The sequence below is a fragment of the Hyperoodon ampullatus genome (genome assembly GCF_949752795.1).
Source record: "Hyperoodon ampullatus genome assembly, chromosome: X".
Classification (NCBI taxonomy): Eukaryota; Metazoa; Chordata; class Mammalia; order Artiodactyla; family Ziphiidae; genus Hyperoodon; species Hyperoodon ampullatus.
The window spans coordinates 59306835-59329252 of NC_136913.1; the positions used below are offsets into that span (position 1 = coordinate 59306835).

Sequence of the window (22418 nt, forward strand, 5' to 3'; positions counted from 1 at the left end):
TGAGCATATATTACAGTTTTATTTTATATTGTATTTCAATAAAAATCAATCAGTGTAAAGATTCCTAGATACTGTGAGACTCATTAAAATCATTTTGTAGTATTTTTTTCTGCAAACAAAAGACCTTTTTTAATTAAGAAAAACATCATTTAAATTTGCAAATGCTTTTCTCTTTTTAATGAAAAAACAATTAGCCATGACTTTTTTCCAGTGAATAAAAATTTCCCAAACAGGCTTGCTCTAAGCGTTAAATTTTTAAAATTTCAGTATTGTAGTGCTACCTCCATACACAAGAGCTAGCCTGATTAAAAGTTAAAATCTTTCTTGAAACAGAGAAAATCATTATAATGAATAATGCAAGTTAAAAATTTTTTAATTCAGTGTTTTCCTCAAAGTAGCTTCATATTTTAAGTACTCATTAGAAAAACGAAGCTGCAAAGTAATTTGTAAAATGAGACCACTACACATCTATCAGAATGACTAAAAATAAAAAATTATGACACCACCAAATGCTGGTGAGGATGCAGAGAAACCTGATTCCGCATACACTGCTGGTGAGAACGCACAATGGTACAACCACTCTGGAAAATAGCTTCTTCACAAACTAAACATACACTTATAATATGACCCAGAAATTGCACTCCTGGGCATTTTTTTCCCAGAGAAATGAAGCCTTGTGCTCACACAAAAAACCTGTATATGGATGTTTATAGCAGGGGTTGTAACAACCCCAAACTGGAAACAGCCCGGATGTCCTTCAACAGGTGAATGGTTAAGTGAACTACAGTACATCCATATCATGGAATCCTAGTTAGCAATAAAAACGACTGAAGTTTTGATATATGTAAAAACTTGGACCAATGTCCACTTTCCTCATTTGTAACAGGGAGGAGGTTGTCTCAAGAGCCTTCCTGTTTGGGAATTCAAGATACAGATGAGCAGAGTGGGGCAGGATGAGAGCATGTTTGAAAGAGCTTAGGGATTTTATTTTACTTTATTTTATTTTTTAGAACTTTTAGAGATTCAAAATAATCAGAAGGAAGTGGCTTGATGAAGGCCAACTGTCATGCCTCATGGGAGCCCATTTTGGAAGCTGGGAACCCAGGAGAAGGGGAGTTTAGGGTAGGTGCATTCTGTTGGCACAAGACGAAGTCTGCTCAGCTGTAGTGAACTTTAAGGTTGTTGCTTTCTCACACTGAGATGGGACAGGGTGGATTTGAGGCCTAAACTGAAAGGATTCTGTGTTCCCAGGAACATAAGGAAATATCTTGTTCTGATACACAAAATTAAGGGTTCATCAGTCAAGGCAACTAAAGAACTGGAGAGAGCCACATTGCCTCCTGAACACTGGGAGCAATGGGAAGTCCGGTGTCAGAGCACATTCATCTGGTGTAACAGTATTTGTCATGTGATTCTCAAGCACGACCAGTGTCTGCACTGTGTTCAGGCTAGGAAGTGAAGTACGCAGTTCAGAGCCCACGAAAATCTCCACAAGCTCAGTTGCTGCACATAATGCACAAAGGCGGGATTTTACATCCGGGACAGGAACCCGGCTAAAACCGGAAGCACCCCTTGCTACGGGGTCTAATGGGGGCATATGTAGTGTCTCCCAACAGCCAATCCTAGTGCCAGGAGTGTTTAGGAGGCGTAGCCGTGGAGAGACAGTGGCCAATGGCAGAGAGGGCCGTTAATAGAGTGAGGGCAACCGCGGGTGAGGGGAAGAGAGTACAGCCGCCACGGGAGGCTGAGGAGCTCTAGCCAGTTGGGTGGTTAGACTGTTGACGCGAACTGTAGCGGTACTTCAGCCACCAAACTTCGATTCTCGCCTGCCCTTAAACATCATGGGAGATTCACAGAGTGAGCATCAGCGGATGTTACGACGCCACAAGCGCGAGAAGGCAGAGCTGCAGGCCCACATTCAGGGCATGAAGAGCTCGGTCCCCAAGAGCGACGAGAAGAGAAGAAAGCAGTTGCTCCTCGATGTGGCCCGCCTCGAGGCCGAGATGGAGCAGAAGCACCAGCAGGAGCTGCAGAAGTTCCAGGAGAGTTTCCCTGATAACAGCAACCTCGATTCAGTCACTGAAGATCTGGGCAAGCTGGATCTCGAGGACAAGCCTCCTCACCTCTCGAGGGCACGGAGAAGGCGCGAAAGAAAGGTGGCCCTCGAGAGAGAAAGGCAGGAGAGGATGGCCAAGGCTGAGATGGAGCATCTGGCCAGCTACCGCCATGACGAGGAAATGAAGCTCGACGCCATCCTGTGGGCCAGGAATCTGGAGATGAAGGATATCCCGGCCGACGGCCACTGCATGTACCGCGCCATCCAAGACCAGCTGGTGTTCTCCGTGACCGTGGAGAGCCTGCGGAGGCGCACCGCCGAGTACATGCGGAAGCATGTCGAGGACTTCCTGCCCTTCTGCAGCGACCCCGAAACCGGCGACGCCTGCAGCCGCGACGACTTCTTGAGCTACTGCGACAACATCGTGTTCAGCGCGTCGTGTGGAGGCCAGCTCGAGCTGAGGGCCCTGTCGCACGTCCTGCAGACCCCCATCGAGGTGATCCAGGCCAACTCGCCCGCCGTCGTCTTCGGAGAGGAGTACACCAAGAAGCCGCTCACCCTGGTCTACAGGAGCTGCTCCATCTGTGGGGAGCACTACAACTCGGTGAAGCCGCTCGACGCCGGCTCCGTCAGGTGCCCGGCCTCCTGTCTCTTGTAGGCCCGCTGCCGCCATCGCCGTGGCGGCTGCCGTTGGAGCCGAAGCTGCCGCCGCCGCGTCTCCTCAGCAGGCTCCGCTTTTTTCCTTCGGTTTTCTCAGGGTTTTGTTGATTCATTTTACTCAGAGTTCACCCCCTCTCTCCACCCCCGCCCCCCCTTCTTCCTCCCTCGCTCTTCTATCCTCCTCGACCGTCCCTGGGTTGCTTCTTTCACGGGGTTAGGGGGACCGGAGGCCGGTGACCAGGAAGACATCTGCACCGTCCCACCCTGTTGGAGTGACTTTGCCAAGTTCCCACCTTTCTTGCTCCGCGGCATGTGGGGTGGGGTCTTCCCCGACCGGGGCTCGAACCCGTGTCCCCAGGATTCTTAACCACTGAGCCACCAGGGAAGCCCTAGTATTTTGTTTTGTTTTTTCATAAAACCTTGTATGGTTGCAAATTAAGTACAGTTGTTTAGATGTTTTCTGAATTCTAAATAATGTTTGTTAACTTTAGAAGTTAAATGTAAGCGTTAAATGTAGAAAGTAGATTTACCTAAACTGATAGGCTAGATAAGGCTTGCTCTAAGATGTGAAAGATCTCAATTGAATTTCCTTTATTAAATATAAGAAAGGACATGACTTTATTCAAGTAGTTGATTCATTTCATTATATCTGCAATTGATGTGAAGTAAGAAGAGACAAACTGATAGGTAGTTTAACTTACTGTGAGGGGTGACATCAACTAGTAAGTTTCCTTTATTCTCAGACGTAAAAGGGTATAACTTTGTTGAAGCACTTGGTCCACTTTGTTCTATCTACAACTGGTATGAGTGTGAAAGATCTGAACTTAGTCGTTTTCCTTAATTCTTAGAGATAAAAAGTATTTAAAGAGAGATTTTAAAAAGTATTAAAGTAGTTGATTCATTTTGTTATATCTGCAACTGCTATGAAGCACAAAAAATGAGGAATATACTTTTGTTGATATTTGAGACTTGTTGATATCTTGAATTTGCCAAAAAAAAGTAAAAGTGAAATGATTTGCAGTAAACAATTAAAAAAAATTTAACCTTTAGGTCCTGTATTTCAGTGAGATTACTTAAATTCATTTAAAAATTCTTTGTACCCACCAAATGTTCTAAACTAAAACATACGAAGGGGAAAAGGCAAACAGTAGTTTGTTTAAAGAATAAAAGCAGTTTAAAAAAATACCTGGTTTTCTATTTTTGTATAGCTGACTGAGTTCATATAGAGTTTGTATCCCAGGATCGACTTCAGCAAAGGAATCCTGGAGGGTTAGGGAGCAGGAGTGAAGGGGGAGGACAGAGTGACAGATGAGGCTTTTGGAAGGAGGAATGGGCCTGCAGTCCTGATGGTGGTCTGGAGTGGAATATCTCCCAGGGAAGGATATAGGGAGGAACAAAATAGTTGAAGCTATCCTGAGTTGATGTTTCACTCAGTGAAAACATCATGAAATGGCTCCACTTAAGGATGTTCTCATTGCTATGCATGACAAAGTATTTGCACTTTCAGAAACTTGCCAGTCCAGGGCTAGTTGCAGGAGGGAAAGAAGTGCCACTGTTTTTTTCTTTTTTTTTTTTTTGAAGGCAGGGTGTGTGTTGGGGGGAATCTCTTTTCAAAATACAAATATAGAAATCCTGCCAGATAGTTCACTGTGTAAATGTGTGCATCAGATACATTTTCAGATAGCCAGCTGGCTGAGAAGAGGAAGTCCCTGAGAAAACTAGGTATTTGGCCGCATTGTGAGAAGAGCGCCTTTTATAGGGATGAGAATGCTGGCTGGGGATGGAAGGATAGGCCAGGAAGGGAGGCATAATCTATAGAAGGGGGCCTGGCTGGGAAAAAGGGTGAAAACTGGGGAAGGGGTCAGTCTAGGAGGATGAATGGGCCGTGGCAGGGGAAAGGGGACGAGGCAGAAGAAGGGGAGACGGCTAGGTGAGGACACCTGTGTGGACTGGGGCACAGGGTGAAGAAGGAGGCCAGGCTAGGAAGGGGATAATGGAGTGGGGGCTGCTTAGGGAAGGAGGACTCGGCTGGTCAAGGGAAAGAGGCTTAGTTGAGTTAGGAGGCAAAGGATGAGAGAGGAATCCTTGAGTGTTAAAGGGTAAAAGCCCTGGGGAATGGCACCTGACCAGGGAAAGAGATCTGGCTGGGAAAGTAGGCTTAAGCTGGGGAAGAGGGTGAGGCTGGGGAAGGGGCCTGGATGTGGGAAGGGGCCTGTCTTGGAAAAGGAGCACAGACTTGATAGGGTGGCACAAGCTGAGGATGGGAGACTGGCTGGGCTGGGGGAGATTGGGGGGAGAAAATATCCTGGCAGGGAAAGGTGGCCTGCCTGGGGAGGGGCTCTGGCAGGGGAATGGGGCCTGGAAAGGAACCTGGTGGCATGAGAGGTTCGAATGCTGAGACCGACATAGGCTGGGCATGGGATAATCGGTGGGTTGATGGACCTGGCTGGAAGAGGGGGACTAGCAGGTGGAGACGACCTGCTAGGGCAGGGATCCTGCCTGGGAAGGAAGGCGTGTGTCCTGGCTGAGGGAGGGCACATGGTTGAGGAAAGGGACCTAGCTGGGGGCACAGGCTAGGGATGGGGAGAAGGTCTGGCTGAGGAGGGGTAATAAGCTAGGGAAGGGGTTTGGTTGAGGAAGGGGTATACCGGTTGAGGAAAGGTACCTTACTGGGAAGGAAGCCCGCCTAGGAAAATGAGCTTAGACTGGGGGAGAGGCTGTTAGGTCCCTGGGTGAAGAGAGCCTGGCTGTGGGGAGGAGTCTGGCTGGGAAAGACTTCCCAGCTGGAGGCATGTGTGTGTGAAGGGGTCCAGGCAGGGAAATGTCACATGGTTGGGGAGGGGACTTTACTGGTGTTGGAGAGCTGAGAGAGGAGGATGCTTGGCCAGGGAAGGAGGTCTTTTTTTTTTTTTCTGGGGGTGGAAGAAGAGTGTTTGTTCTGGGTCCACCCACCGAGCCAATTAGTGTGCTGGGGGTGCGAAGCGGATGTAAAGGGTGGGCTGAGACAGTCCCGGGGACGGCCTAGGCCTCCACGGCCCGCCCGTAGATAACGCGGATGTGGCGGATGATGTCGTGGATGGCTTCTGACGTGGTGCCCTGGCCCCCGATGTCTGGGGTGCGCATATTTTCATTGCCCATGGATGTCAAGACGGCCTTGCAGATGGAGGTGGCGTAGGAGTGGAGCTTGAGGTGGTCCAACATCATGCGACTTGGCACTGGCTATGAAAGGCCAGTGAAGGGGGAACTCCTTGGAAAAGTGGTCCAGCTGAAAAGGGAAAAGGCTGGGCACAAGCACCTGGCTATGAGAAGGAGGCCCTTTCTGGAGAAGGGGTCCCGTGAGGGCAAGGGGACAAAGGGTTGAAAAGGGGCTTTGCCTGGGGAAGGGTAGCCTGGCTAAGGAGGCTGTCAACAGGGTCTCAGGTCGGGGAACAGGCCCTGGCTGGTTGAGGGGCCTGCGAGCAGAAGGGTCCTGCATGGGGAATAACACAGGCTGGGGTTGAGGCCTGCCTGGGGAGGGGAGGCTGGCAGCATAGGACGGTAAAGAGGCTGGGCTGTGGCCCAGGGTGGGAAAACTTCCAGGCAAGTGGCTAGAGGCTGGAGAGTTGGACACAGGCTGGTAAGATGGCTGGTTTAGAAAGGGGGCCAATCCAAAGAAGGAGGCATAGGCTGAGGAAGAGGCTCTGGCTGGGGAAAGGGGCCTGGCCGGGCAAGGGGACATAGGCTGGGGAAGGAAAAGCAAGTTGGGTCAGGGAGCCTGGGCACGGGCTGGCGGGAGTGGGTGGGTAAGAAGCTGGGGCAGGGGCCGGGGCAGGGGCCTGGGTAGGGTTACTGCAAAAGAGGAGACTGGCTGGGAACGTGACTCCGCTGGGGTGAGGGTCTAGGTGGGTATAGGGGAAGCCTGCCTAGGAGGGGAAGGGAACCAGGCTGGGGAAGTAGCCTTGGCCACGGAAGGGGGCATAGGTAGCTGGGGAGGCAGGTCTAAACGGACAAAGAGAGCCCGGCTGAGAAGAGGGCCTGGCTGGCTTGGAAGCACAGGCAGGTTAAGGGCTTCTGATGGGGGATGGGCTTATCTGCTGGGGCAGGGTGCATAATGTGGGGAAATGGGACTACCTGGGGAAGGGGGCCTGGTTCCAAGGGGGTATAGACTGAGGAGCAGGGTTAGGGAAGTGAGGAAGAGGGAATAGGCTGGTGACAAGGACCAGGGGCCTGCTTGGTATAGGGTATGAATTGGTATAAGGTGAAAAAGGGATTCCTGGCTTTTGCATGGGGAAGGGCTAGGGAGTGGCACCTGGCTAGGGGAGGAGGCACTCGCTAGGGAAGTTATCTGCACATAAAGTTGGGAGGCGCTGGATGCAGAGGGGCCACTGTTGTGAAGGCAGGGTGCACTGGCCAAGGAAGGGGGCATGGCCGCGGAAGAGGGCATAGGTTGGTGAAGAGGGCACTGCCTGGATAATGTGGGCCTTGCTGGGAGTGGGGGGAGGGCCTGGTGCTGCCCACGGAATTCTGCCCAGCAGAAGGCAGCAAACAAACCAGCAGAGTCCCATTTTACAGAGAAATACAAGAGAAATCACTATTCTGTCTAGGGAACCCTTAAGATCTCACTGGGCCTGTCCCAACTTCCTCCACTGGGTTTGCCTTCAGCTGGAAGGATGGGGAAGAGTAAACCCAGGCCAGATTCCAACCAGGCCCAGAGCACAAGCCAAGAAGGGGCCTTCGCTGTGGGATCTGGCAGGACATGAGGGATTTGCAGTCTGTTCCATTTTGTAACAGTGACCACAGTCACTGAGGACAGTTGACTGTTCTGGGCAATTGTGTGTGCAAAAGCCATGGGGTACTGTTCCCAAAGGGGTTCAATTCCAGAAGCAACTTTCATTCATTTACTTACCATTCTTCATTTACTCCTCATGATCATGCACTTTTGCCTTAGCAGCCAAAGACAAGGACACCTATCTGGATTTGAAGCCCCGCTCATATACCCACTTCCTAGCTTTGTGACTTGGATTAAGTCATCTAATCTTTCTGGGCTTCAGTTTCCTCATCAGTAACATGGGACAGTTAATGCCCGTCTTAGAGGTATCTCTTGGGATGTTAGGTACATTAAATGAAAATATGTATAAAATGTGCAATAAATGTATCATTACCTAGGGGCCTAAGACTATAACACTATCAGCTGTGGCAGCAACCACCCCTTCATTCTGTCTACAGTAATTTTGGAGCCACTTGGCCTCTTCCCACAGGTCCTACAGTGGAAGCCAAAACTTCTTGGTCTGCAGCGTAAAAGCAAATCCCACTGGGGCTTAGCAGAGTGTCCTCTTGGGGACGGGGGGCCTGTGTGTGGGGACTCCTCAGGCCAGTCAGTATCTTCCTTCCTTCCACCCTTTTTCTACACACACACATAGACATGCGTATTTTAAAAAAACCAAACTGGTATCATTCTATTTGAACTACTTTTTTTTTTTAACTTAACAATACATTATAAGCATTTCCTTCTCTCCTTAGTCTTCAATACGATGATTTTAATGCCTGCATTCTAGCCTGTGAATGTGCCACAATTTATTTGTCCTATTCTATTGCTGGACATTTAGATTGCTTTCAATTTCTCACTGCTACAAATATGCGACTGTAATATCCTTGTAGCTGAGTCTTTGTCTATATTTCTGATTATTCCCCTTTGATAAGATTTCTAGAAGTGATCTAGGTCCAAAGGAGAGGCTTTTAATGCATACTGGTAAATTGCCCTCCAGAAAGAGTGAGCCAATGTACACTCTCAGGGAGTGAGAGTGTTATTTTCCCATATAGTTGCAAACACTGAAAATTATCATCTTTGCTCATTTGTTAGGTGAAAAATGCTGTATTAGTTGACCCTTTGTTGATTACTAGTAAGGTAGAATATTCCTCTAAGTATTTGTTAGCATGTCTATTTCATTCATGCTGGAACAAATAATTCTTAATTTATTGCCTGTTCCTGACATGTGCTTAATTTTTTATGGGTAAGTTTGTCTTCTTCTTACGGATTTGTAATAGATCCTTCCACTTTTCATTCAGATATTTTTTAAAACTAGTTTTTCCCATACATTATTAGGCTCTCAGTGTTGTTTCTGACTTTTTGCGTGTGCTCAAGTTTAAAATTGTAAGGGAGTCTATCTATCGATCTTTTTCTTTATGGTTTCTGTCTTGGTATCTTGCTTAGAAAGGGCTTCCCCATCCCGAGGTTGCATCAATATTCGTATATACTTTCAAGTTTTTTTTGCTTTCTCTTTATATTTAACACTATTTAACATATCCACCTGGAGATTACTTGGGTGGAAGACAAGGACATAAACTGATTTTCTCCAATTATGGTAATTAACCAGTTAGCCGAACACCACTTACTGAATAATCCACCATTTCACCACTGATTTCAAGTGCCACCTTCCACATATATGACATTCTTATGAGAGGGTAAATCTCGTTTCAGCCAGTCCCACAGAATAACTGCATTCCAGTGACCTCCATGTGAAACTGCCAGCTGTCCATTCATCCATTCACTCCATATTTACTGAAGAGAATGGTGATAAACAATAGAGGTAGAGAGATAAAGATCCAGTCCGAGCGCTCACCATCTAGTAGAGATGGCAGATCGGAAAATAGACAGAAATAAACAGAAGGCAGCATGACCAGTGCTGTGATGAAAGGAAGCACAGAGGAAGGACACTTCATCAGACCTGGGGTGGCAGGGAGGCTTAGGAGGAGTTTGCAGAGAACACAGCCACAGCAAAGGCAGGAGTGAAAGAACAGGGTGTCGGGACTTCCCTGGTGGCCCAGAGGTTGGGACTTTGCCTTCCAATGCAGAGGCTGAGGGTTCGATCCCTGGTCGGGAAGCTGGGATCCCACGTGCCTTGAGGCCAACAAACCAAAACACAAAACGGAAGCAGTGTTGTAACAAATTCAATAAAGACTTTAAAAAAAAATGGTCCACATTTAAAAAAAAAAAAAAGAACATGGTGTGTCCGTGTTCAGTGGAGCTGGAGGATAGAGGTGACAGGTGAGGGAGCTGTGGGAAAGAGGCTGCAGAGGGAGGCTGGCATGGTCTCCCAGCTTTAGTAACCATCGGTTTTACTCATAATATTACAAATTAAATAAATACACATTGAATGAGATACCATTTTTCATCAGTCAGATTAGCAAAGAAGTCAAGTTTGATAATATGCTGTGTTGATGGGAGAATGCAGAAACAGGCATTCTCAAACATACTGTTTCCCTTGTACATGACTAAAGAATATATTTTAAATGATACTATGGGTTGCTTTTGAGGAGGGGAACCAAGTTGCTGGGGGAAAAGGATGGGACGGAGCTTTGCACTGTGTAATCTCTTAAACGGCTGATATTTTGAACTATATGAGTTAATAAATAAATCTAAGCCTAACTAACTCACTAAATAAAACGCACATAGCTTTTGAACTGGCAGTCTATATCCAGGGATCTATACTACAGGTATACGTATTATACGGCAGTATATTTCAAGGCTATTCATTAGAGTGTTGTTTGTGCAAGTAAAACTCTAGATACAACCTAAATATCCTCAGTGAGGACTAGCTGAGTAAATTTTGCATCATCCATATGAATTGTTTCCTCTAGGGAGAGGGAAAGAAATGGGTGGGTGGGAGGAGGAAGGTGTTGAGCTTTTTCCTTTTAAACTATGTCCTTCGATAGAGTTGGATTTTTTTATTGCAAGGCTATATGTCACCTCATTCTCTCTCCTGCCAGCCCCTGGCAACCAACATTCTACTCTCTGTCTCTCAATTTGACTACCCTATGTACCTCATATAAGTGGAATCATACAATATTTGTCCTTTTGTGACTGGCTTATTTCACATAGCATAATGTCTTCAAGCTTCATCCACGTTGTAGCAGGTGTCAGAATTTCCTTTTTAAAGCTGAATAATAGTCCGTCGTGTGTATATACCACATTTTGTTTATCCATTATATCATTGAATTTTTAAGTAGAAAGTTGTATCTATGTATCATCTAAAAACTAGAAAAAATGATTTCAAAACACTATTTCCTTTCTTCCTCTTCCTCTGGGATAATTTAAATATCATAGGAATTATCTGCTCCTTGAAAGTTGGAAATAGTCCATTCACTTGTGAAACTGCGCCTGGGCCTTTTTTTGAAGTGAGACTCTTTGCCAGTCAGGTAGAGTCCTCGGAAGAAAAGCTATGCTGTGTAAAACAACCATAATTTATCTAAAATAGATAGGGACAAAAATTAGACAACAAAGTCAGGAGGTAAAGAGTAAATGTGAAATTTTTCTTATCTCTCAGAGGGTGAATCAAAGATACCATTTCAGTTTTGAAGTTGAAAAATTGAGAATTGTAGGCTTAAGCGTGGGGCTTACCGTCATAAAAATAACCACCAGTAGAACTAAAAGCGAATTGCCTATGCTCCCATTTAGAAGATTAAAAAAAAAAGAATAAAGGAAAGAGAAAACCTAGCCCTTGGAGCAACAGACAGAAAACAAAGGAAAGAGAAATAGTGAACTGGCCTTTTGTCATGGGGTCGCGGAGGGCGAGGGAGGAGCCAGGTAGCTTGTGCCTTTTTTTCCTGGCGTCTTCATTTTTACTTTGGTTTAAATTATTTTGCATGTCGAGATACCAAGGTTGTGCTCTGCGTCTGTGGCCTGTTCCTACTTGGAAAAAGAAGACATCTTCTTATCTCATTTTGATTCTGTTTTATTTCGGTGGGTATCTCCTAGGGGGATTATGCATATGCTCATTTACTCAGCCATCAAGTCCCAACTTGACTTTGAATAGGAAAAATGTGCCCCTTAAATATGTTTACTGCTCCTGAATTAATCTTGCCAAAACACTTTGTTAACCATTGACCTAGATGATCTCTGTAGGCCCTTCCAGCTCCCTCTGTGCCTGTTTTGGTTTCTCTGTCTCTCTATCTCTCTGTCTCTGTCTCTGTCCCTCTCCTTCACACACACACACACACACACACACACACACACACACACACACACAGAAATCTAGGACCTGTCTCTGAACATTGTGTATGACCCCACAACACTACATGGCAGAAACAATAGGGAAGCAGTCTTGGTTTGGCGTAAGAAAGAAATGTTTTGATAATCAGAGCTATTCAAAGATATGAAAAACCATCTCACAAGGTGGCGAGTTCTCTGTTATTGGAGATGTGTAAGCCCAGGCTGGATAGCCACCACCTCAGAGGTTTTCAGGCCATTCAAGCGTCTAATGGGGATTTAGAAGAAATTTGAAAACAAAAGAGGTTTCTTTTACTTAGAGGTGGGGAGTGAGGCAGAAGAGAACCACAGAAGCCCCTGGGCATGGGGAAGGCCTGGGCTGGGAGCTGGGGGAGCACTAAAGGAGATTTGCCAGGCCTCTTTTACTCAGTTGAGTCCTCTTTCTAGAACCACAGAAATGTTCATCCCTCCCCCAGGGATGGCCCTGATGAGTCTTGAGTTTGGAAACAGAAGAGTATTGTGGAGCTGCAGGAATAGCCTAAGGTGGAGACACCACAACTGCAATGTTGACTCCAGCCCTTGTTCCGAAGTGCAAAACTACCGGTTGAGCGGGCTTGCAGAGTTGCCCAAGGGACCTGTTCTAATGAATAGCCTAGAAACACTGGAATACATTCTCAAGTGTGTAAATAGTGCTTCTGACATATCTGAGGGGGCTTGAAAACAGTTTAAGTATCCTAATCAGTTCAACCAAATACACTGAGTATCTCTACTAGCAGGCACTGCTGGCTGGGCAGGGGCCCAGGAAGGCCAGGGTAGGGGCCCCAAAATAATTAAGACTGAGTTTGTGCTCTCCATGGCAGCCTCACGGCCTCGGAGATGAGAAGCACACAAATCCAAGTGACTGCCAACCCAAGGCCCACCCTTAAGTGCTGTGGTCCAGTTAAGAAGATGAGGAAGTGAAGTGGGAATGCTCTGGGCCAGCTTGGAGTAGGGAGGAAGAGGGAACGGGAAGCTCGGAAAGTTCATCTCAGATTTAGGGGGGAAGCCCTCAAGGGAAGAGCGTCCCAGGCTGTGAGGACCCCAGGAGGCAAACACCAGAGGTGGCAGTGGGCGAGACACGAGTAAAGAAGGGTTGTTCGCATCTCCAGCGTCTGTTTCCCTCCATTACCACAAAAGCCTCCAATGTCCTTTTTGGGGGTGCGAACCCCTGTCACCCTCTTGGGGTGACAGCGGTTCACCTCCAGGACCCTCCCCTTTCAGGTCTGCCAATCAAAGCACCGATTCTTCCGGGCCACAGTGATTGGCTCAAGGTGAATCTATGGCTTGGGCCCGCCCAATCAGAGTGAAGCCCATGAGCACACGCGCTCTGTTGCTCCTTTGAACCTGTGAGAAACAAAATCCGGAGCCCCTGCCATCTTGCATCTGTGGCAGCTGGCGGGGGAGGGAGTGCAGTGACCAGGGTGGCCGAGGTGAAGCCACCAAGGTTCATCACCAAATTGAGTCACCTCCTAGGAAGAGGCTAATAATAAGGCTTTCCTGGAATTGGAGGTGAGTTCAAAGTTCTTGGAAAATCACGTCAGAATTTTGTTTGAAACAAAAGCGGAAGGAAATGGGCAGCGGCAGCGGTGTTTTCCCATGTCCACGAAGCCGCTTTATCTGGGCTTCTCAGCTACCTTGAAACCAAGTACGGGCTACTCGGGGTATTCTAGCCCCTTGGGAGAGGCTTCTCTAAGGAGTAAGTGAGAACTCGGGGGCCTGTGGCAGTCTGATGTGAATGAGTGTTTGTCCATTCCTAGGAATGCAAGCATCCCTGAGGGGTCCTGGGAGTAACCGGGTTCTGATCCCAGTCATGAGTTTCTGATCATGAGCTGCCTTCCCGTAGGGCCCAGATTCAGTGACCAGCCACATCGGAGAAGAGAGACTATTTCTGCCACTTGCTCCATCCTTTGTGGAAAAAAATCTTCCGTACTCAGGAGTTAGACTGTTACCCTAGAGGCAATAGAATCCGTTAAAAGTTTGTTTTTCAGAAGGAATGAGACATCAGAGCTATGCTTTAGACATAAGGAATCTTAGGGGAAAGAATGGATTGCAAGGAGAGAGATTGGAGGCAAGAAGCTGATTTGAGAGGCTGTCTTTTCATCCACGACAGACGTCGCTGACCTGGCCTGGGGCTGTGGCAGCAGGGAGGGAACACGGGACCAAAGTGATGAACACTGGGAGTAGAATTAACATTTGTTTTATGAGGAGGGTAAAGACAAAGACAGGATCAGGGGTGATTCCCTGGTTTGTGGCTGGAGTAACTCAGGAAAAGGTCCACTGAGATAGGCCCTTAAAAATCCCTTCAATTACCAATCAAGTAGAGTGTCCCCAGTTTCACGTATACAACCTTTGTACACTAAAGCTTTTTGTACCTCTGAGCCAAACTGAAAGGAGCATGTGAGTGAGCACAGACTATCTTAGAAAGGATACACAAGAAACTCCAAGGAGACCAACTCAGCAGCTGAGAATAGGGTGTGAATGCACTGATTATTCAAAATAGAAATAGAGTTTAAAATTTTAAGTATATAATCAAATTTTAAGAATAAAAGCAGTACGGGATTTCCCGGGTGGTCCAGTGGTCAGGGCTCCACGCTTTCACTGCCAAGGGCCCGAGTTCAATCCCTGGTCAGGGAACTAAGATCCCACAAGCCGCATTGCACAGCCAAATAAATAAATAAATAAATAAATAAAAGCAGCAGCAAGACAAGTGTGTGTCACCCATCAGTACTGTCACCAAGCTGAGAATTTTTCAGTTGATAATAATAAGACAGGAGCTTCAGCAGGACAATGCAGGGAGGGCTCTACATCCTTCCTCCTGTAGTTCTCTAGTAGGTAACTATTTGACCACAGTTCACAGCCTGTCTCTTTGTCATACACACATCCCACTGCTTTCAAGGAAAGCAAATAATCCTCAGAGACAGTAAAGTCTAAATTCCACATCTGTTGGTTAAAATGGTAAATTGTATTTATTTTACTATAATAAGAATCATATTATGTATACATATGTATACATATCCATTTATACAGTAATATACATACAGATATACATACATACATATATAAGTGAAACACTAAAAAGCTACAAGCCAAATGTCAGCAGTGAATTGTGAAGTCTGAATTGTGAGATTATGAGATTTTTACTTTCTTTTTTGTTTTTGGCTTTGTAGGGTCTTTGTTGCTGCACGAGGCTTTCTCTAATTGCCCTGAGCGGGGGCTACTCTTTGTTGCAGTGTGCGGGCTTCTCGTTGCGGTGGCTTCTCTTGTTGTGGAGCACGGGCTCTAGGCGCGCGAGCTTCAGTAGTTGTGGCACACGGGCTTAGTTGCTCCATGGCATGTGGGATCTTCCTGGACCAGGGCTTGAACCTGTGTCCACTGCATTGGCAGGTGGATTCTTAACCAGTGCACCACCAGGGAAGCCTGAACACATTACATTTTCAGGGAAAAATAAGTGTGTTTCTTTAAATCCACTTGAGTTTGCTTGAACAGGCTCTTTGCTTTGGCCAAGGAGGAGGCAGGCCCTAGGGGCAGATGCACGTGTGTTCTACCGCAGGAATTTCTCCTCTCCAGGCCTGCCCTCCACCTTTACAAGGCGATTTCAGGCTTGCAGAGCTCATGAAGAGTCTCTCGCTCACACATGGGCATTGTCGGAGGGCATGTACAAGGTCTCTTTGAATCTCATAGATGAATTTACAACCGTTTCATGAGGGATTCCTCCCGATGGCCCCAGAAACTATGTTGGGACTGTTCTGCCTGACTTTCAGCCAAGAGTCATGTCAAAGCTGCGTGTGGCAGCAGCACAGTGCGGTGGGAAAAGTGACACAGACGAGTGAGCCGTGGAATTCTGCAGTGTGACCATCAGCCCAACACTCCCCCTCTCTGGCCCTTCCTTCCTTCATTGCTAAGATGAGGGGATCATTAATTCCACATTTTAAAAGCAGTATAATTTTTTTCTGAAATCGGACCCACAATGGATTTTGAGTTTTGCATCATTTGCAAAGCAGTTTCTGTTTCTTTCTTCTGCTTCTACTGATGCAGAGACCTGAGGCCCACTACAATGCCTTGTCTAAAAGCAGAACCACTAAACCTTGGTGACACAAAGAAATTGCCGCAGAAACTTTGAAATTTAAGAACTTTCTGTTTTGCTTTGTTGTTTGTTGTTTTAATTTTTTACTTTGAGCCAGGTCAAATTTTTAGCCTTGATGTACTTCCCTCACTGATCTTTGAAGAGAGAAGGGAGGTCCCCAGAGGCCAAGGTGGGGAGGGCGATAGGCAGACAGGATGGCAGGGAGCACCGCTTAGAGTTCTGTTAAAGAACAAAATTCACCTGAGTGAATTTGAAGATCAATTGGCTGTATTCAGCAATTCACAAATCGGACAGCATCCCATCTAGCAAGCAGAGAGCAGCTCCAAGGAACTGTACAAAATGGAAGGTTTTGAAAGGCAGAGAAGGGGTGGGACAAAGAAGTCATCAACAAAATAAGGGGTTATTTCAGACAAAGGTCACCTTCCTTTTGGGGAAGGCAGGGGTCTATGTGGCAGACTACCTCACTAGTGCTGGCCAGGAAATTCCAGACTGACTGGTTAAAGTCACTTTCATGGGATGGGCTAAAACTGCAATTTGGTTACGTATTAAGTCTTGGTTTACTGATGTGGGGCATAGCACACGTGACTTCATTTTGGGCCTGTTGTTTCTTTGTTTAACAGTTCTATTTGAGTAGAATAGGCATGGCAAGAATAAACACAAAATGTTAACAGAGGGCTTCCCCGGTGGCGCAGTGGTTGAGAGTCTGCCTGCCGATGCAGGGGACACGGGTTCGTGCCCCGGTCCGAGAAGATCCCACATGCCGCGGAGCGGCTGGGCCCGCGAGCCATGGCCGCTGAGCCTGCGCGTCCGGAGCCTGTGCTCCGCAACGGGAGAGGCCACAGCGGTGAGAGGCCCGTGTACCGCAAAAAAAAAAAAAAAAAAATGTTAACAGGGGTTTTCTCCCAGGAGAATTATGGAATTTAATTTCTCCAGATTATTGACAGTGAGCATATATTACAGTTTTATTTTATATTGTATTTCAATAAAAATCAATCAGTGTAAAGATTCCTAGATACTGTGAGACTCATTAAAATCATTTTGTAGTATTTTTTTCTGCAAACAAAAGACCTTTTTTAATTAAGAAAAACATCATTTAAAATTGCAAATGCTTTTCTCTTTTTAATGAAAAAACAATTAGCCATGACTTTTTTCCAGTGAATAAAAATTTCCCAAACAGGCTTGCTCTAAGCGTTAAATTTTTAAAATTTCAGTATTGTAGTGCTACCTCCATACACAAGAGCTAGCCTGATTAAAAGTTAAAATCTTTCTTGAAACAGAGAAAATCATTATAATGAATAATGCAAGTTAAAAAATTTTTAATTCAGTGTTTTCCTCAAAGTAGCTTCATATTTTAAGTACTCATTAGAAAAACGAAGCTGCAAAGTAATTTGTAAAATGAGACCACTACACATCTATCAGAATGACTAAAAATAAAAAATTATGACACCACCAAATGCTGGTGAGGATGCAGAGAAACCTGATTCCGCATACACTGCTGGTGAGAACGCACAATGGTACAACCACTCTGGAAAATAGCTTCTTCACAAACTAAACATACACTTATAATATGACCCAGAAATTGCACTCCTGGGCATTTTTTTCCCAGAGAAATGAAGCCTTGTGCTCACACAAAAAACCTGTATATGGATGTTTATAGCAGGGGTTGTAACAACCCCAAACTGGAAACAGCCCGGATGTCCTTCAACAGGTGAATGGTTAAGTGAACTACAGTACATCCATATCATGGAATCCTAGTTAGCAATAAAAACGACTGAAGTTTTGATATATGTAAAAACTTGGACCAATGTCCACTTTCCTCATTTGTAACAGGGAGGAGGTTGTCTCAAGAGCCTTCCTGTTTGGGAATTCAAGATACAGATGAGCAGAGTGGGGCAGGATGAGAGCATGTTTGAAAGAGCTTAGGGATTTTATTTTACTTTATTTTATTTTATTTTTTAGAACTTTTAGAGATTCAAAATAATCAGAAGGAAGTGGCTTGATGAAGGCTAACTGTCATGCCTCATGGGAGCCCATTTTGGAAGCTGGGAACCCAGGAGAAGGGGAGTTTAGGGTAGGTGCATTCTGTTGGCACAAGACGAAGTCTGCTCAGCTGTAGTGAACTTTAAGGTTGTTGCTTTCTCACACTGAGATGGGACAGGGTGGATTTGAGGCCTAAACTGAAAGGATTCTGTGTTCCCAGGAACATAAGGAAATATCTTGTTCTGATACACAAAATTAAGGGTTCATCAGACAAGGCAACTAAAGAACTGGAGAGAGCCACATTGCCTCCTGAACACTGGGAGCAATGGGAAGTCCGGTGTCAGAGCACATTCATCTGGTGTAACAGTATTTGTCACGTGATTCTCAAGCACGACCAGTGTCTGCACTGTGTTCAGGCTAGGAAGTGAAGTACGCAGTTCAGAGCCCACGAAAATCTCCACAAGCTCAGTTGCTGCACATAATGCACAAAGGCGGGATTTTACATCCGGGACAGGAACCCCGCTAAAACCGGAAGCACCCCTTGCTACGAGGTCTGATGGGGGCATATGTAGTGTCTCCCAACAGCCAATCCTAGTGCCAGGAGTGTTTAGGAGGCGTAGCCGTGGAGAGACAGTGGCCAATGGCAGAGAGGGCCGTTAATAGAGTGAGGGCAACCGCGGGTGAGGGGAAGAGAGTACAGCCGCCACGGGAGGCTGAGGAGCTCTAGCCAGTTGGGTGGTCAGACTGTTGACGCGAACTGTAGCGGTACTTCAGCCACCAAACTTCGATTCTCGCCTGCCCTTAAACATCATGGGAGATTCACAGAGTGAGCATCAGCGGATGTTACGACGCCACAAGCGCGAGAAGGCAGAGCTGCAGGCCCACATTCAGGGCATGAAGAGCTCGGTCCCCAAGAGCGACGAGAAGAGAAGAAAGCAGTTGCTCCTCGATGTGACCCGCCTCGAGGCCGAGATGGAGCAGAAGCACCAGCAGGAGCTGCAGAAGTTCCAGGAGAGTTTCCCTGATAACAGCAACGTCGATTCAGTCACTGAAGATCTGGGCAAGCTGGATCTCGAGGACAAGCCTCCTCACCTCTCGAGGGCACGGAGAAGGCGCGAAAGAAAGGTGGCCCTTGAGAGAGAAAGGCAGGAGAGGATGGCCAAGGCTAAGATGAAGCATCGGTCCAGCTTCCGCCATGACGAGGAAATGAAGCTCGACGCCATCCTGTGGGCCAGGAATCTGGAGGTGAAGGATATCCCGGCCGACGGCCACTGCATGTACCGCGCCATCCAAGACCAGCTGGTGTCCTCCGTGACCGTGGAGAGCCTGCGGAGGCGCACCGTCGAGTACATGCGGAAGCATGTCGAGGACTTCCTGCCCTTATGCAGCGACCCCGAAACCGGCGACGCCTGCAGCCGCGACGACTTCTTGAGCTACTGCGACGACATCGTGTCCAGCGTGTCGTGTGGAGGCCAGCTCGAGCTGAGGGCCCTGTCGCACGTCCTGCAGACCCCCATCGAGGTGATCCAGGCCAACTCGCCCGCCGTCGTCTTCGGAGAGGAGTACACCAAGAAGCCGCTCACCCTGGTCTACAGGAGCTACTCCATGTGCGGGGAGCACTACAACTCGGTGAAGCCGCTCGACGCCGGCTCCGTCAGGTGCCCGGCCTGCCGTCTCTTGTAGGCCCGCTGCCGCCATCGCCGTGGCGGCTGCCGTTGGAGCCGAAGCTGCCGCCGCCGCGTCTCCTCAGCAGGCTCCGCTTTTTTCCTTCGGTTTTCTCAGGGTTTTGTTGATTCATTTTACTCAGAGTTCACCCCCCTCTCCACCCCCGCCCCCCCTTCTTCCTCCCTCGCTCTTCTATCCTCCTCGATCGTCCCTGGGTTGCTTCTTTCACGGGGTTAGGGGGACCGGAGGCCGGTGACCAGGAAGACATCTGCACCGTCCCACCCTGTTGGAGTGACTTTGCCAAGTTCCCACCTTTCTTGCTCCGCGGCATGTGGGGTGGGGTCTTCCCCGACCGGGGCTCGAACCCGTGTCCCCAGGATTCTTAACCACTGAGCCACCAGGGAAGCCCTAGTATTTTGTTTTGTTTTTTCATAAAACCTTGTATGGTTGCAAATTAAGTACAGTTGTTTAGATGTTTTCTGAATTCTAAATAATGTTTGTTAACTTTAGAAGTTAAATGTAAGCGTTAAATGTAGAAAGTAGATTTACCTAAACTGATAGGCTAGATAAGGCTTGCTCTAAGATGTGAAAGATCTCAATTGAATTTCCTTTATTAAATATAAGAAAGGACATGACTTTATTCAAGTAGTTGATTCATTTCATTATATCTGCAATTGATGTGAAGTAAGAAGAGACAAACTGATAGGTAGTTTAACTTACTGTGAGGGGTGACATCAACTAGTAAGTTTCCTTTATTCTCAGACGTAAAAGGGTATAACTTTGTTGAAGCACTTGGTCCACTTTGTTCTATCTACAACTGGTATGAGTGTGAAAGATCTGAACTTAGTCGTTTTCCTTAATTCTTAGAGATAAAAAGTATTTAAAGAGAGATTTTAAAAAGTATTAAAGTAGTTGATTCATTTTGTTATATCTGCAACTGCTATGAAGCACAAAAAAAATGAGCAATATACTTTTGCTGATATTTGAGACTTTTTGATATCTTGAATTTGCCAAAAAAATGTAAAAGTGAAATGATTTGCAGTAAACAATTAAAAAAAATTTAACCTTTAGGTCCTGTATTTCAGTGAGATTACTTAAATTCATTTAAAAATTCTTTGTACCCACCAAATGTTCTAAACTAAAACATACGAAGGGGAAAAGGCAAACAGTAGTTTGTTTAAAGAATAAAAGCAGTTTAAAAAAATACCTGGTTTTCTATTTTTGTATAGCTGACTGAGTTCATATAGAGTTTGTATCCCAGGATCGACTTCAGCAAAGGAATCCTGGAGGGTTAGGGAGCAGGAGTGAATGGGGAGGACAGAGTGACAGATGAGGCTTTTGGAAGGAGGAATGGGCCTGCAGTCCTGATGGTGGTCTGGAGTGGAATATCTCCCAGGGAAGGATATAGGGAGGAACAAAATAGTTGAAGCTATCCTGAGTTGATGTTTCACTCAGTGAAAACATCATGAAATGGCTCCAGTTAAGGATGTTCTCATTGCTATGCATGACAAAGTATTTGCACTTTCAAAAACTTGCCAGTCCAGGGCTAGTTGCAGGAGGGAAAGAAGTGCCACTGTTTTTTTCTTTTTTTTTTTTTTTGAAGGCAGGGTGTGTGTTGGGGGGAATCTCTTTTCAAAATACAAATATAGAAACCTGCCAGATAGCTCACTGTGTAAATGTGTGCATCAGATACATTTTCAGATAGCCAGCTGGCTGAGAAGAGGAAGTCCCTGAGAAAACTAGGTATTTGGCCGCATTGTGAGAAGAGCGCCTTTTATAGGGATGAGAATGCTGGCTGGGGAAGGAAGAATAGGCCAGGAAGGGAGGCATAATCTATAGAAGGGGGCCTGGCTGGGAAAAAGGGTGAAAACTGGGGAAGGGGTCAGTCTAGGAGGATGAATGGGCCGTGGCAGGGGAAAGGGGACGAGGCAGAAGAAGGGGAGACGGCTAGGTAAGGACACCTGTGTGGACTGGGGCACAGGGTGAAGAAGGAGGCCAGGCTAGGAAGGGGATAATGGAGTGGGGGCTGCTTAGGGAAGGAGGACTCGGCTGGTCAAGGGAAAGAGGCTTAGTTGAGTTAGGAGGCAAAGGATGAGAGAGGAATCCTTGAGTGTTAAAGGGGAAAAGTCCTGGGGAATGGCACCTGACCAGGGAAAGAGATCTGGCTGGGAAAGTAGGCTTAAACTGGGGAAGAGGGTGAGGCTGGGGAAGGGTCCTGGATGTGGGAAGGGGCCTGTCTTGGAAAAGGAGCACAGACTTGATAGGGTGGCACAAGCTGAGGATGGGAGACTGGCTGGGCTGGGGGAGATTGGGGGGAGAAAATATCCTGGCAGGGAAAGGTGGCCTGCCTGGGGAGGGGCTCTGGCAGGGGAATGGGGCCTGGGAAGGAGGCACAGGCAAGGAAAGGAAGCTGGTGGCGGGAGAGGTTCGAATGCTGAGACCGACATAGGCTGGGCATGGGATAATCGGTGGGTTGATGGACCTGGCTGGAAGAGGGGGATTAGCAGGTGGGGAGGGCCTGCTAGGGCAGGGATCCTGCCTGGGAAGGAAGGCGTGTGTCCTGGCTGAGGGAGGGCACATGGTTGAGGAAAGGGACCTAGCAGGGGGAACAGGCTAGGGATGGGGAAAACGTCTGGCTGAGGAGGGGGAATAAGCTAGGGAAGCGGTTTGGTTGAGGAAGGGGTATACCGGTTGAGGAAAGGTACCTTACTGGGAAGGAGGCCCGCCTAGGGAAATGAACTTAGACTGGGGGAGAGGCTGTTAGGTCCCTGGGTGAAGAGAGCCTGGCTGTGGGGAGGAGTCTGGCTGGGAAAGACTTCCCAGCTGGGGGCATGTGTGTGTGTGAAGGGGTCCCGGCAGGGAAATGTCACATGGTTGGGGAGGGGACTTTACTGGTGATGGAGAGCTGAGAGAGGAGGATGCTTGGCCAGGGAAGGAGGCCTTTTTTTTTTTTTTCTGGGGGTGGCAGA

At 47.0% G+C, this 22418-nt stretch overlaps 2 protein-coding genes across 2 annotated transcripts; both read left to right on the forward strand.

Moving 5' to 3' along the window:
• Window positions 1–1841: 1841 nt before the first annotated feature.
• LOC307069680 (OTU domain-containing protein 6A-like) lies at window positions 1842–2714 on the forward strand (the record flags this gene model as incomplete). The annotated part of the gene is made up of 1 exon (XM_079728033.1): window positions 1842–2714. One exon carries the CDS (start codon window positions 1842–1844, stop codon window positions 2712–2714), a length of 873 nt encoding a protein of 290 aa, XP_079584159.1.
• A 15880-nt stretch (window positions 2715–18594) lies between these two features.
• Window positions 18595–19467, forward strand: LOC307069681 (OTU domain-containing protein 6A-like; the record flags this gene model as incomplete). The annotated part of the gene is made up of 1 exon (XM_079728034.1): window positions 18595–19467. One exon carries the CDS (start codon window positions 18595–18597, stop codon window positions 19465–19467), a length of 873 nt encoding a protein of 290 aa, XP_079584160.1.
• Between the last annotated feature and the right edge of the window lie 2951 nt (window positions 19468–22418).